The sequence below is a fragment of the Bombus impatiens genome, unplaced genomic scaffold, assembly GCF_000188095.3.
Source record: "Bombus impatiens unplaced genomic scaffold, BIMP_2.2 scf_0914, whole genome shotgun sequence".
Classification (NCBI taxonomy): Eukaryota; Metazoa; Arthropoda; class Insecta; order Hymenoptera; family Apidae; genus Bombus; species Bombus impatiens.
The window spans coordinates 387,595-400,484 of record NT_177333.1 but is presented as its reverse complement, the minus strand read 5'-3'; the positions used below and the strand labels follow the sequence as shown (position 1 = coordinate 400,484).

The window sequence follows — 12,890 nt, the reverse complement described above, 5'->3', positions numbered from 1 at the left end:
CACGTGGATGCACGCGTGCTGCACGTTGTTTATGTGTATATATAGAGTTCTCTCCTCTTTCTCTCCTTGCCTCTCTTTATCTCTCTCTCTCTCTCTCTCTTCGAACGTCAACTCGAGGAATAACACATTGTTAATCAAAAGTTCCGCTAATACCGTGCCTAACGACTTTTCTATGAATAGATATGAAAGGAAGATTCGTGATTCTTCGTAAATCCTAGCCATAAGCCATTTCTGAGTTTTGCAAGTAATCCTGTAATTCCTTCTTTACTTGAGAAAATCTGAATGTTTCAGAGGATCTTAGAAATTTTCTCAGTTTCTAGTTATACATTCTTTTCTTCCTGCTCTTATTTTTTTTATAAATTAAGAGCGCGATTGGTTTGAGAAGTTTTGCCGTTTATACGTTTAGAAATTTAGTAGATACAATAGAAGTGCAAACGTTCATGCCGACTTTCAAGGATCTCTCCTGGTCTTAATTTTTGAATCAGTACGTTCTTTCGGAGAATTTTTAATTTTGTAAACGTAGCAGTACAAAATCTTTCACTTTTTCTCGTTTGGAGACGTTAAAGGCAATAGCGTTTCAAAACACGGAAAGACCAATGTTTTGTATTTTCTCGTAGAACCGTTCGAGCTTTGGAAAAATTAAAAATTGCACTGAAAGAAGACAAATTTCTAATTACATCCAACAATTCTGTTTCCTTTTGTATTCTCCATAAAAATTCCGTTTCTCCTACTCAATAAGAAAGAAGAACCATAGCAATTTTAACAATTCCCGTACCAATCAGCTAAACTAAACGAGAATAATCAACTTGCATAAGATCTTAAAATATTGCAACATAGAAGAGGAAACTACGTGAAATCCCTCTCGTTCACTAATAACCTTGCAGTTGATGGGATGTTGAATCTATATATATATATATATATATATATATATATATATTTTAAAGTAAGGAATATATTAGACTGGAAATAACAGGTCGTTAATGAAGTTCATCGGATCCAAGTTTCTAAAAGGCCGCGTATAGATGTTTATATGAAACTAGGAGAATAAATCGCTGTGTGTTTGTTTCCTGATCCTCTCTCCTTCCTCTGCCTTTCTACAATAACTGTTGGTTTATGCTACACGTGTCCAGACACATACGCACAGCTATATGATTGTCATTGGTTCTACTCGTACGTTCATGACTTTGTTATGCAGCAAAACTCGATAATCCGACGTAATGAACGTAAGAGGAAACACAGATAATAATCGAAATGCACGGACTGCGAACAGTTCTCGTTCCACTGCCTTTTATGGATCTAATCGTGTTAATATGTATGTAGCATTGTTAATCGTAGATCAAACGATTCGTACTTAATACTCGGTAATTCGTGCTTAACGAAAGATTTCAACGATAATGATTTCATGAAAATTAATATTTATTAAGACGTATGGGAATTTCAATTGCATTTTAAAGGAATGCCATTCTTTATAATGATTTCCTTTTATAAGAATTTTCCGTATCTATATGTATATAATATATTTTTACATATATATACAATGATATATATTTACATATTTTATATACAGATACTAGAAATTATTATAAAGGAAAATCATTGTAAAGAACATTTCATTAGAAAATGAAATTTATAAATATATATATATATACATTTTTTTTTCTTTTAATATAATACTATTATTTTGTATCGAAATGTCTCTATAATAATTTTAATTAAATGATTTATTAGACAATGGACTTGAATTAAATTTCATCGTTGATTGAAGTAAAATTCCATACACTCTGACTATGAAACAAAATTATCTACACTTTTATTTAGAAGAAAAAGACACTGTGCGAAGTTACGTACGAGAAAGCTTTTTCAAAGCAATTTTTGCTATTTCGATTTATAAACTTTTCCAAACATATGCCAGCGTCATAATCTCCTACTCTTATCATCACGAGTTGCATGCTATGCATAAAATGGATCTTGAGTCCATATCACAAGACGCGTCCAAATCTCTAGTCGTCATAGCTTCTGTTATCTTTCGTAAACTTTGAAGTAATATATATGTAGCATTATAGTACTATCAGACTCAATTAAGATCTTTGCTTGATTATTATTATCAATATGTTCTCACAATCTCCAAATTTGTCTCGAAGAACATTCATTGGTATTAAGCGGAAAATTGAACAGCTTTTGAAAATGTTTGCTGGCTTCAGAAATTTAATAGACTATTCAGTAAACAGCAGAGTCAGCGCGACGATGTAAATTCTAATCGCACTTCTCGGGTGTCTCCTTAAACGCTGCATTTTTCTGGAGTAACTAGATATTTCAGAGCCAGTTTTATCGAAAAGAAGGAATTTAATAATCTCAAATTCAATATTTTGTATCGATCGTTCTCCTAGAGGACGGCTTCTTGAATATTATATTAGCAAATTATCAAATACCAACACTTATCAATTGAACAATTATCAAAATTATACCAATTTACCAAACAATATTCTCCAGCCAATTATCAAATACCGAAAGCAATATCAAGTACAATCAATTATTAAACATCAAAATTTATCAATACATAAATCGCCAAATAACAAATTTTACCAATTCAACAATTACCAAAACTATACCAATTTATCAAGAAATAGCATTTTCAAACCCTCCCTTCTTTCCACGTCAAATTAATAAACTATAGTCAAAAGTTCATACACAAAGAACAAAAATTGCATAGAATATGCTAATTTTAGTTAAAAATTGTGAAGATCCTAAAACGTGAATTCGAGACACGCAGTGTATAAAGTTTAAAGCAACGCGTGCACACGAGTAACACGTGCATGAAAACGAACGCACGTAACGCGAGTGGACGTGGTCGAGAGAGATACGAAGCGATTTCTTACGGCTTCGTTTAGGCCGAGGATTAAAGCGCGGCCTTCGGGAAGGTCAGGTGACGGCCAATGTGCCACGGTCTTCAGGAAAAAGCTAACTCGTTGTGACATACTCGTTGCGGGACACACTTGCTCTAGAAAAGCAGGCCCTTCGCCGATCGATCGCGCTCGTTTAATGCTACATACCTACGATAATAGTCAAAATCACCATTTCGTCATTTCTCACAAACACGCTTTTGATATTTGAATAATTTTTCCTATGGAAGCATTTTTGACATTTGAACGATTTTTTTTTTGGAATATATGGAATATACTCTATCACATTCAGAAGCTTCTTTTGGCATTTCTATTTTATGCTTCGAGTCATAGTGTAGTTCTAGTGTCTGGTGCGAACGACCGAATCTACTGTCAGAAAGTAGCAAGGAATAAAACCTAATTAATAAGCACGCGTATCTGTTTTTTTCTTCGTATTCTTCAATCAGTGACGTATTATTTATTTTCTTCACAAAGGATAATTCATTTTATAAATAAATATACAATTATTTTTGTTTTTAAGTTTACAGAACATGAAATATGTTCGAACGAATAATACGAAAAATCAAATGGAGATTTAATTAAATACTTTAATACGACTTGTATCGAGTTTTCATATTTAAGACCAATCACCAATATTTTTCATATACATTATATACCTCTTACGCGGTTTCTTAGGAATCGTATCAATCATACGAGAACAGAATTGAACTTTAGAACGTATGCAAAGCATAATTTTCGTCTCGCAAAGACTCGTCAACGGGGCTTTAATTTAAGACACGATTTTAGGAAAACTCGTCGTCAAATCAGCGACGTAAACGGCTACATAAATCGAGGTCGCAGGTCGGCCTACACTTTGCGTCAGAGAAACTGCCTACGTTCCCGATATTAATTTCTATCGACTTGCACTATCGATTATATTAGAGCCTTGTCTCGTGTGTTTACTGACCGTTTCATTTGCCGGCAGAATTTTATAGTCGTTTTAATTAGCCAAGGATTATGACGCGGAGACACTTATATTACGTTATAACTCTTATACTTAGATCGTTTTTTACCAAGCAAGCCGATAATATCGTAGACGAAGCGAAGTTTTGTTATTCTGAATTCTACGATGATCACAGCAGAAACTGAAGAGAAATATGAAATTCTAATTTATTATAAATAAAATAGAGTTCGTGATCTTGAATTTCAAAAAACGCGTTAGAAAAAAAATTGAAACGCAGTACAGAATTCCACTTTACTACGGAAAGAAAAGATGGTTCAATGCCAGCATATGAGCAGACAAGGAAATCTAAGCAAACAAGTGAGACCGCTATACTATTCCATCAGTAAAGAAGCCAGAGCGAACGTTTCCTTAAAAACTCATCGCTGCGAGACTTATTGTTAGTATGCTATGCTTCTTGAGCGTTACTTTACTTGCAATATGATGCAATCGAATTTGTAATAGTCACACCAGACTGGAATACCAAGTCTCTCTATTTAATATCAATTGGTTCTTCGTAGAGATAGTGCTAATGTTAAAAAAGAAAAGGGAACATATTTCTCGGAAATGAAATCTCCTTTTTCTTAAATTGCCTCTCAGCCTGGAAAATGTTTGTATAAGTAATTCTATAGATTTTGATGCTGATGAAGTTCTCGCACGTTGATGACAGTCAAACAATGGATATTTAGACGAATTTGTATTTTTGCGAATATAATTAGAAAGACTGGGAAAAAATTATTTTACCTACTATACATTGTAGCAGGTACTGTAGTTTGCATATTCTATATATTTTTGTATAATTAATTGCATTCTATGCATTTCCGCATCTTCAAATTTTTCACAAATACGTAAAAATCGGCGGTTTGACAGTTACTTCGATTAATTTTTAGCATCAGTTTAAATCTATGCTTTTAATCAGTTTTTCAATGGATTATAAACACAAGGGAAAAGACGAACAGAAATTCGTATTTAGAAACCCTAGTTCACGCTATGGAGTTCATCTAAATTCCTCGTTAGTCTGCCCAAAAAAGTATCATTCAAAATAAATTGTGGAAGCTGAAAACATAAAAAATCCAAAGACACGAAATATACAAAGACGATACACAACGATAACTCGCTGCTAACTGGCAAATTTTCACATAAACCATTATATTGCCTTACTTTCTCTTATGCACGTTCCTCATCTATTGGACGTTAGACCACAAAACCATTTCTAATTAAACGTAACGTAGAACAAGCATTACGTAAGGACAGTTTAATGTTGTAATAGATTAAAAAGTGCGTATTTCGAGGAATGACACGATCCCCGGATTCGTCATTGTCATGTTGGAACGAACGTCAAAGTGCAGGACGGGCTGGTCCGCCCATCCCTAGGCATTGTGCCCCTGAAAGCAGTCCCATTCGGGATCCATTGTGTCCGGCGACAATTCGATGCGCACACACCCGACAACAACGCCGGCACACTGCCGTTGCAATGAGCTCACGAGGTCGTTTAGTGTTTAGAAGAGCGTGTTGCACACACGCCATGGACGCAACTATGTACTGTCTAAACGAGCGGTTAAACGACGTCGAATGACGATCGATCAACGCGTTCGTCTACCAAAGTTTCCTTTTTCTGTCGCTTCACATTCAAATCCAGATTGCTTTCCTTTTTCTCTCCTCCACTCTCGATCGATTTACGAACAAGTTATTAGATATAGATCATGTCTAGATTGATTCTGTCTCAGGGTTTTAAAATTCCAAGTCAGACAGGGTAACGGGGTGGTTTGTGATTTTTAAGAGGATTATTAAGATCGATGAAGTCAAAAGCCACAGGTCGTGTTTTTGATCATGCCTTTGAGAGTTTTGGAATTTGAAGTTTAACAGGGTAACGCGGTGATTTGTAATCTTTAACAAGGAATTTGTGACTTTTTATTTGCCAAGAGCATCGCGGTTACGATTGTTACCTATTGCTGCTTCTGGGTGTTAATTTATAGATTATTAAAAGTATTGAATCAACGAGTTATTGGGTAGAGATCGTTTGATTTTCATCGTGAGAGTTTCAGAATTTTTAATCGGATAAGATAATGCAATGATTTGTGATCTTTAAGAAGCAGAGGTGAAAAGAATTGCAGTTTGTAATCTTTATCTGCTTTTAGATGGAGATAAGGATATTTACCATTCCAACGATGGAGATTAATATTAATTGGGGAAATCAGTGGGAAATATATTAATTTAGAAATTATCGAGATTGGTGAATTAACAGGTTATTAATTATGGATTATGCCGTTAATTCTCGCCGAAAGTTTTAGAATTTTAAGCCAATGAAGCTAATAAAGCGATTTGATGCTTGCGAAGAGAATTATAATTATAATTTCTGCCTGTTTTTAGATGGAAGCATAAATATTTTGCTAGTCAAACGATTCTCTATGGATAAGGTATGTTTGATAAAAGATATCAAAATTACTATCATTTACAACACCACATATGATTTCTATGTAACATCCATATATTTTATTGTACATTTTACTTATAATGTCAGCAAATAGTTTCTTTATGACTTTGTATTCGATGATTCGGAATTTTCGATCTACGAGAAACTGTTTCATATAAATTACAATGTTTTACTAAGTCATAATAATATGATTAGAAAATTTCAATGTATTTTGAAAATTGTAATACAAAGTTCGAAAAGATGTATCACGTTGTAAGGTAAAATCGTTCTGTTCTTACGTTGATTATTAAACGAAGAATATAAACATATAACTTATTAAGAGCAAAAAGAAAAACTGTGATCATTTGCGTAATATTTTTCGATAGAGGAAAATAGCAAAAGGAAGATCGTATTGAACTTGCCAGCATGCGATAATACGACATATTTCGAGGCCTATTAAACGCGGCCAAGCGAGATGCGCACGTTAGCTTCTTGAAGCAGTTAACGTGTTAAAAATAACAGAGGTCTAAAAGTTCTTCCAGCCTGTTGCTGCCAATTGCACGATTGCCATTTCACAGCGTCCATCGCCTTTCACGCGGTTGGATTTTCCGACTCATTTCCCGGATTCTCGTGAAGCTTCCAACCTTAGTCGCTGAATCTACTTCGAATCCAAGAAAAACAGTTAGTTGCTCGTCATAATTGCAATTTCTTTAATAGACGGTTGAATAAAATTTCAAAGTTGTCACGGTGGTATTCGGGAAATAGGAAAAAATTGTGAAAAGAAACACACGTCGTTCAACGAAATGCTAATTCCTCCAGATTTTTCTATGTCCTATAATCTACAAAAAATCTTCCCAAATAATCCAATATGGATATAAGATTGTTTATAAAATTATTCATAAAACTTATCTGATATTTAAAACGTAAATTTAAATAAATCCTTTTTAGCGAATAGTTTCGTCTTTAAGAATAATTCTCTAATTTCTACAGTTTTCAATATTCCGATATATTCGATATTTTTGCAGCTTTTAAAAGCAAGCTTCAGAAGCTTTTAAGTTTCCAAGGTACATGAAAGGATCTTTAATTCCCAGCGTGTTTCTACATGCTTGTACGAGCAAGCGAACGCCAAGAGGAAACAGACGAGCGCAGAAAACAGAGAGGCTCAAGTGGGAAACGTGGGAGGATGCAAATGTTAATAGCCTTGAGTCGATTCCGTCGCAAGTAGGATAGGTGCATAGGTGAATTCACACGTTCGCATGTGGACACGTATGATTCATTCACGCTCCATCTTCGAACCCGTTAACTCGGACCTCCGCTTGGTTAATAACTAACTTTCGCAGTACTAATAGATTCATCGCAAACTCAAAGTACAAACTACAAATACAAGAATACCATGTATGAAAAAGAAAATAAAAGGCTGAGATCAAACTCCTACCTGCAACATGACAAATCATTATTATTGTCGCGAGAATTTCATGAAGCAAAAAGTTTTGAAAAAGAATGCTACAAGTGCATCTTCTCTTTTTAAAATGAATCCAACAAGGATTCATCTGTGCAATATTACGTATGAAGATCACGGACAAACACACAGCAAGCAATTAAAATTCCAATAGCCAATATCGAGATTGTTCTTTTAATCCTTTGTAGAAATAAATATGTATTCTTCTTCTATATTTCTAGATTCTTCGATTCTAGATTCAACAAGTTGTCCGAAATTACGCTCCTTATCGCCTTCTCGTGTTTTTTTACGTACGTGACTCGACTTTGTGTTTTTAATCTCGAATACAGAAATAGCTCTCAACCCGGAAATACACTTTGATATAATTTTATAAATATCTGTGCGGTAAAATAAATAATCTTCTGATTTTCTCAATTTTTTGTGGAATTATGAAAATGAGGATTAGATAGCCTTGTGATCGCGTTTCCTTCCAGCCTTTCAACGCTAAAAAAACGTTCGTGACACAATTTAAAAAAAACGTTCGTTTTATAGGAGAGGCTTTTTAAAATGTACGAAGAAATCTTCGTGAGTCATTTGAACGACATAATAAGGTTGAGTTGACACGAGATACGCCACTTGCAGCGTCACAAAACAACTGAAAACGAGCCAGTGTTGTTGCAAAGCTAAGGCCAGGTTGATTGCGGCACAAGTAATAATTTTGCCCTCTGACGCAAAACTGATGGAATTATGATTATACCGTTTCACATGATAAATATAGAAACATAATGTAAGACCCTCTATTCGATAAAAGCAAATTTGAAGTTTTACGAGTTGCGCCGCTATCAATGCCAAGCGCCGATATAACTCAACCGAATTTCGAAACTCAAAATGAAATAAATTCCAAGATTTTAAACATCGCATATCACGCTATCAATCTCGCGGTTTTTCGGACAATAAGTCGATAAAAATATCAGCCGAGGAGAAAACATCGGAATTATTTATATTGCGAGATCGTGATTCGCGATATGAAGAAGTTGAGGAAAAAGAGTAAAGGAGAAAGTTTCTACAGGAATGATCTAAGCTAAATAAGCTGATAGATCACGTCGTGATAATTGTGGATAAAATGTAGGCAACCTGGTGTAAGCAACAGGTGGGCGTTTCTATTCCGCGATTACTCTCTCCTTTTATCGCGGACTCGCGTTATCCTTCTCCGACTTTCTAATCAACTTCATGTTCTCGAATTAACCAAATGGCCCGCTCTGCCTCCTCTAGGCGAATCTATCGTTGTGTATCGATCTTTCCTTCCAACTTTTATTACGATATCGAAACCAGTTGTAAAACAAGCTGAACAATCTTAACACGTGTACGAATCGATTATACGTTTACGTTACGCGTATTCCTGGTGAATCAACAAATGGAGGTTGAGTATAGATTTGTTTTGTCTACTAAAAAAAGAAGAGGTAGTCTTCTAATGATAATGTTTTAGGGATATTAATAAAATTAAACTTCATTTTGGATTCACCATTATATCCTTGATTATATTAAATGATCAATGGCTTGTGAATTGGAGATACTCTGAAAATACTCTGTGATCTTTCACGTTCTAATTTAACGCGGCTTTTTCTGTCACAGGAAGATTCTAAAAAAAAAAAGCAGGAAGAAACTTTGATGTGGATAAAAGGTTGAGAAATCAAGTTCTTTCTAGTTTCAAAAAACCTTCCCATTTTTCCCCCTTTTTTTTATAAAACGTCGTCAATCCTTGTCTGTGATTTATACCAGTTTTTCTTTTTTCTTCTTTTTTTTTTTTAGACAAGTTGTCAACTGCTGTACGTGAACAAGGCGACCGTGGCTTTTTAATATTCATACATTATTAAGTTACATGTTTAATGGCGAGATAACGCGAATACAGACACACGATGCAGTAATTTTTGCTACAAAAGGTAATTCGACAGGCGATGCTCGACTCTTCCTGCAACAGAGTTGGCCGAGAAAAACGACGAAAACCTGTTCCACGTTTGTCACGTGTCGAAACCTACGTGACTCTCTCTATCTCTACATCTTTGCGTCTGTCTTTTTTTTCCTTTTCTTTTTTATTGCTTTTCTTTAGACTGGTGTTCAGAGTATCGCCATTTTCAGCGCACACGTACAGCGACAATGCGATCTGCAGCCGCACATGTCAGTGCCAGACAGTCTACATCTAATCAACTAGCTATTATCGATATAAATAAAGTTATTTCCATCGTAAACGTGCAGCAGAACAAAAACCAAGGAATGTGCCTGTAATCGAGAATAAGAATTGATATCGTGGGTTTGTTAAAAATGTGATGCATCACGGAAATTACCTAAAATCATCCTATCATTTCGTGGAATAATTTCACGATTTAAGAAGCATTATTTTAGCCCTGTTTTTGATATTAAACGTATGAACGATATTTTACGAGAGGATCCAAAAACTATCCGTTAAAATGCAAGAACAGAAAGATTGTTCTCGTTGCCGGATAATTTCGTACTTCGAAGTTTCTTCTGAATTGGAAATCAGACTGATTCGATATATCGATGGTATGATGCTCTTAACGATAGAAAAATACGACTGGTTGGAAAGCAGTAGAATCAGCACGTTGCAGCGGAGTATTTTTTAAGATATGGATTTACGACTTGTTACAGGAGTTTATAGAGAGATTTATGAAGATTCTTGATCTTATATACTGCTTAACGGGATTTTAACTAAGAACTACTGCGCGGGAAGATAGATAAATGCACGAGGTGGAAAATTGAGATTTTGCGACTCTAAGAACCGCTACACTGGCGATTCTATAAATGAAAAGATCGCGAATCAATGATTCCGCTAAGATTAATTAACCAAGATTATTAAAATACCGAGAATCGAAAGACCTACAACCCTATAAGTCAAAATTTATGATTCTGGAATACTAAAAACATTTAAAAAATCGATGGTTTTACAATTCCAACAACTAACAAACCAAGATTGCACGATATTAAAAATCGAACGCTAAAGATATTTACAATTTGAAAGCTTAAACACACAGATTTCGAAATTGTATCACCCTGTCAACAATCTTGTAATTCTGATATAGTAAGAGAATCTAAGCAGAAGGAGTTAGCAGGAACTACTCTCGAATGTGTTGGCTGCAGGTGCATTCGATGGTTTAGATTAATGGCAAAACAGCCCTAAAATGATTTAAGCGCATGACTTTGAGAAACTAATAAAATTTGTTCGTATCTTGTTATACACTTTGTTATCTTCTTACTATATATTCTTTGAAATTTTTGTAATTTATTTTGAAAAATTCTCGATTATTTTTATTTATTACAGTGCTCCCGCATATTTTTCAATTTTGTGCCTGGCAATTGCGATAAGAACATTTAAAACGTACGAAATTGCCGTACTAAAGACACAATTCGTCGATTAATTTCTGGAGAACAAAAGTCACGCGCTCGAATTCATTTCAGGTTGTTCTACCAACTTCCATATAAAGCATCGAAACGACCGACTCTTTCGACTTTACGCAGTTCTCGTTGTCTCCCCGTAAGACTCAACGATCTTAAAGATCAACTTTCGAGGATATCTAATCTGAAAGCTAACGATACTAACATCGTGTAATCTAGAAACCTGTATCCTAAGATTTTACAATCCTGGAAATCAAAATTTACAAATCCGGAAAGTCCATAAACCAAGAAATTCGCGTCATGTAACCATAAAAGCGCCGTTCATTCAAATGCTGAAACTGGAAACCTCGTAATCGTAACAATCGTAGCAAACGTCCTCCTACCAAACCTGAAACTTGACAAAACCTGTTCAACTCCCTCGAAACACAGAATCCTCGTACCATTTACGTATACATGATGCTGCCTCCATAAATGCTGGTACTGGCTCCAACGCGAGCTGGTGCTGTCCTCGTGGATGGGCGGAAGTGGCGCGTGCACCTGATGGCCGTGCGAGGTGGGCGGTAACGGTGGCGGTGGTGGTTGTTGGGGTTGCTGTTGGTGCGCAGGCGCGACCACGATGTGAGGATGGGGCGGTTGCACCGGTTGTTGCTGATGCTGCTGATGATGCGCTTGGTGCAGCACGCCTGGTACCGGCGGTGGCGGCAATTGCTGGTACTCCATAACGCAGCTCATTCGGTTGCTTTCACGCGAGCATTTAAATCACCCCTTACTTTGTCTCCCTTGTCACTCAGTTAGTCTTTTCCTCTTACTAGACGACAACCGAATTCACTCACGGAGTTCGATTCCCTCGGTCGATCTGACGATCGAAGCAGAAAGTTTGACAATTTGATTTTCTCGCCTCTATCGACTAGCTCGATTCGATTTAGAGTGATATTCGTTTAAAATAAGCAGAGAACACTTATCAGATCTGACGAGGATCGTCTTAGGGACACACTACCGAGGCTTCGCGGTCGCCACTGTCTCTGTTTGTCTCAGCATCTGCGCGTAATTTTATCCGCTCGCTGTCATCCGCGCAGTCTTTTTGCGCTGCCACTGGACGGACACTTGTCACCAGGCCGAGAATCGTCGACAAGAGAGGGAGAGAATCGGAGAGAGGACGAACCGAAGAGAACTACCAGGAAAATCGCAACTCCGATGATGTCGAAGGGCCACAACGGTCTTTCGCTATGAAAAATCTTGCAACTTCCCAGGGATCTTTGGATCTCAACTTCGGCCACGTGATCTCTATTCGACCACACTTTTCCTTCTTCCTATCTCTCCCCTCTTGCAACGGTGTCCTCGACCGTTCACCGAATTCATGTGCGGAAGATCATCGTCCAAAATCAACATCAACAGTTCGTTGGTTCAAAATCAACACACCGATGGCAGGATTTCTGTCGCTCGCCGATGAACCGGTATTCGAGACGCAGAGCGCGCGAGTCCCGAGGTACGCGCCTCGAACACACTGAACCTCGTCGGAGAACTGAAACGTACCGCTGATCCGTTGGGCCGCGGAAGGACCTCCCGTAGGAAGAGCAGATTCGGTTCTCGGCCGGGAAGGAGAGAAGGCAGCGGCCAGCCACGGGCACGGTGTACTACTATCGTCGTCGTGTGTCGACTGTCAAAATCAGCGATCGTCAGCGTCTATCCGTGGCCGGTGTTCGCCCATTGGGCCGTCACCGTAGCCGGAAGCGTAGCTCCGATTGGCTCGCT

At 36.9% G+C, this 12,890-nt stretch overlaps 1 protein-coding gene across 9 annotated transcripts in view; it reads right to left on the bottom strand.

Annotated features, from left to right (window-relative positions):
- The window catches only part of LOC100749574 (thyrotroph embryonic factor), a 102,114-nt gene that overhangs the window by 55,407 nt on the left and 33,817 nt on the right, over positions 1-12,890 (bottom strand). For 2 of the 9 annotated variants that reach the window (XM_012390950.2, XM_012390951.2), the window contains exon 1: positions 11,579-12,884. The exons of 6 other annotated variants lie outside the window; for them this stretch is intronic. In XM_012390950.2, the coding sequence (XP_012246373.1) occupies positions 11,579-11,870 (292 nt within the window). In that variant the 5' untranslated portion in view covers positions 11,871-12,884. Of the gene's footprint in view, positions 1-11,578; positions 12,885-12,890 lie in introns of those variants that run through there. One more of the 9 variants, XM_012390952.3, reaches the window with a different exon arrangement.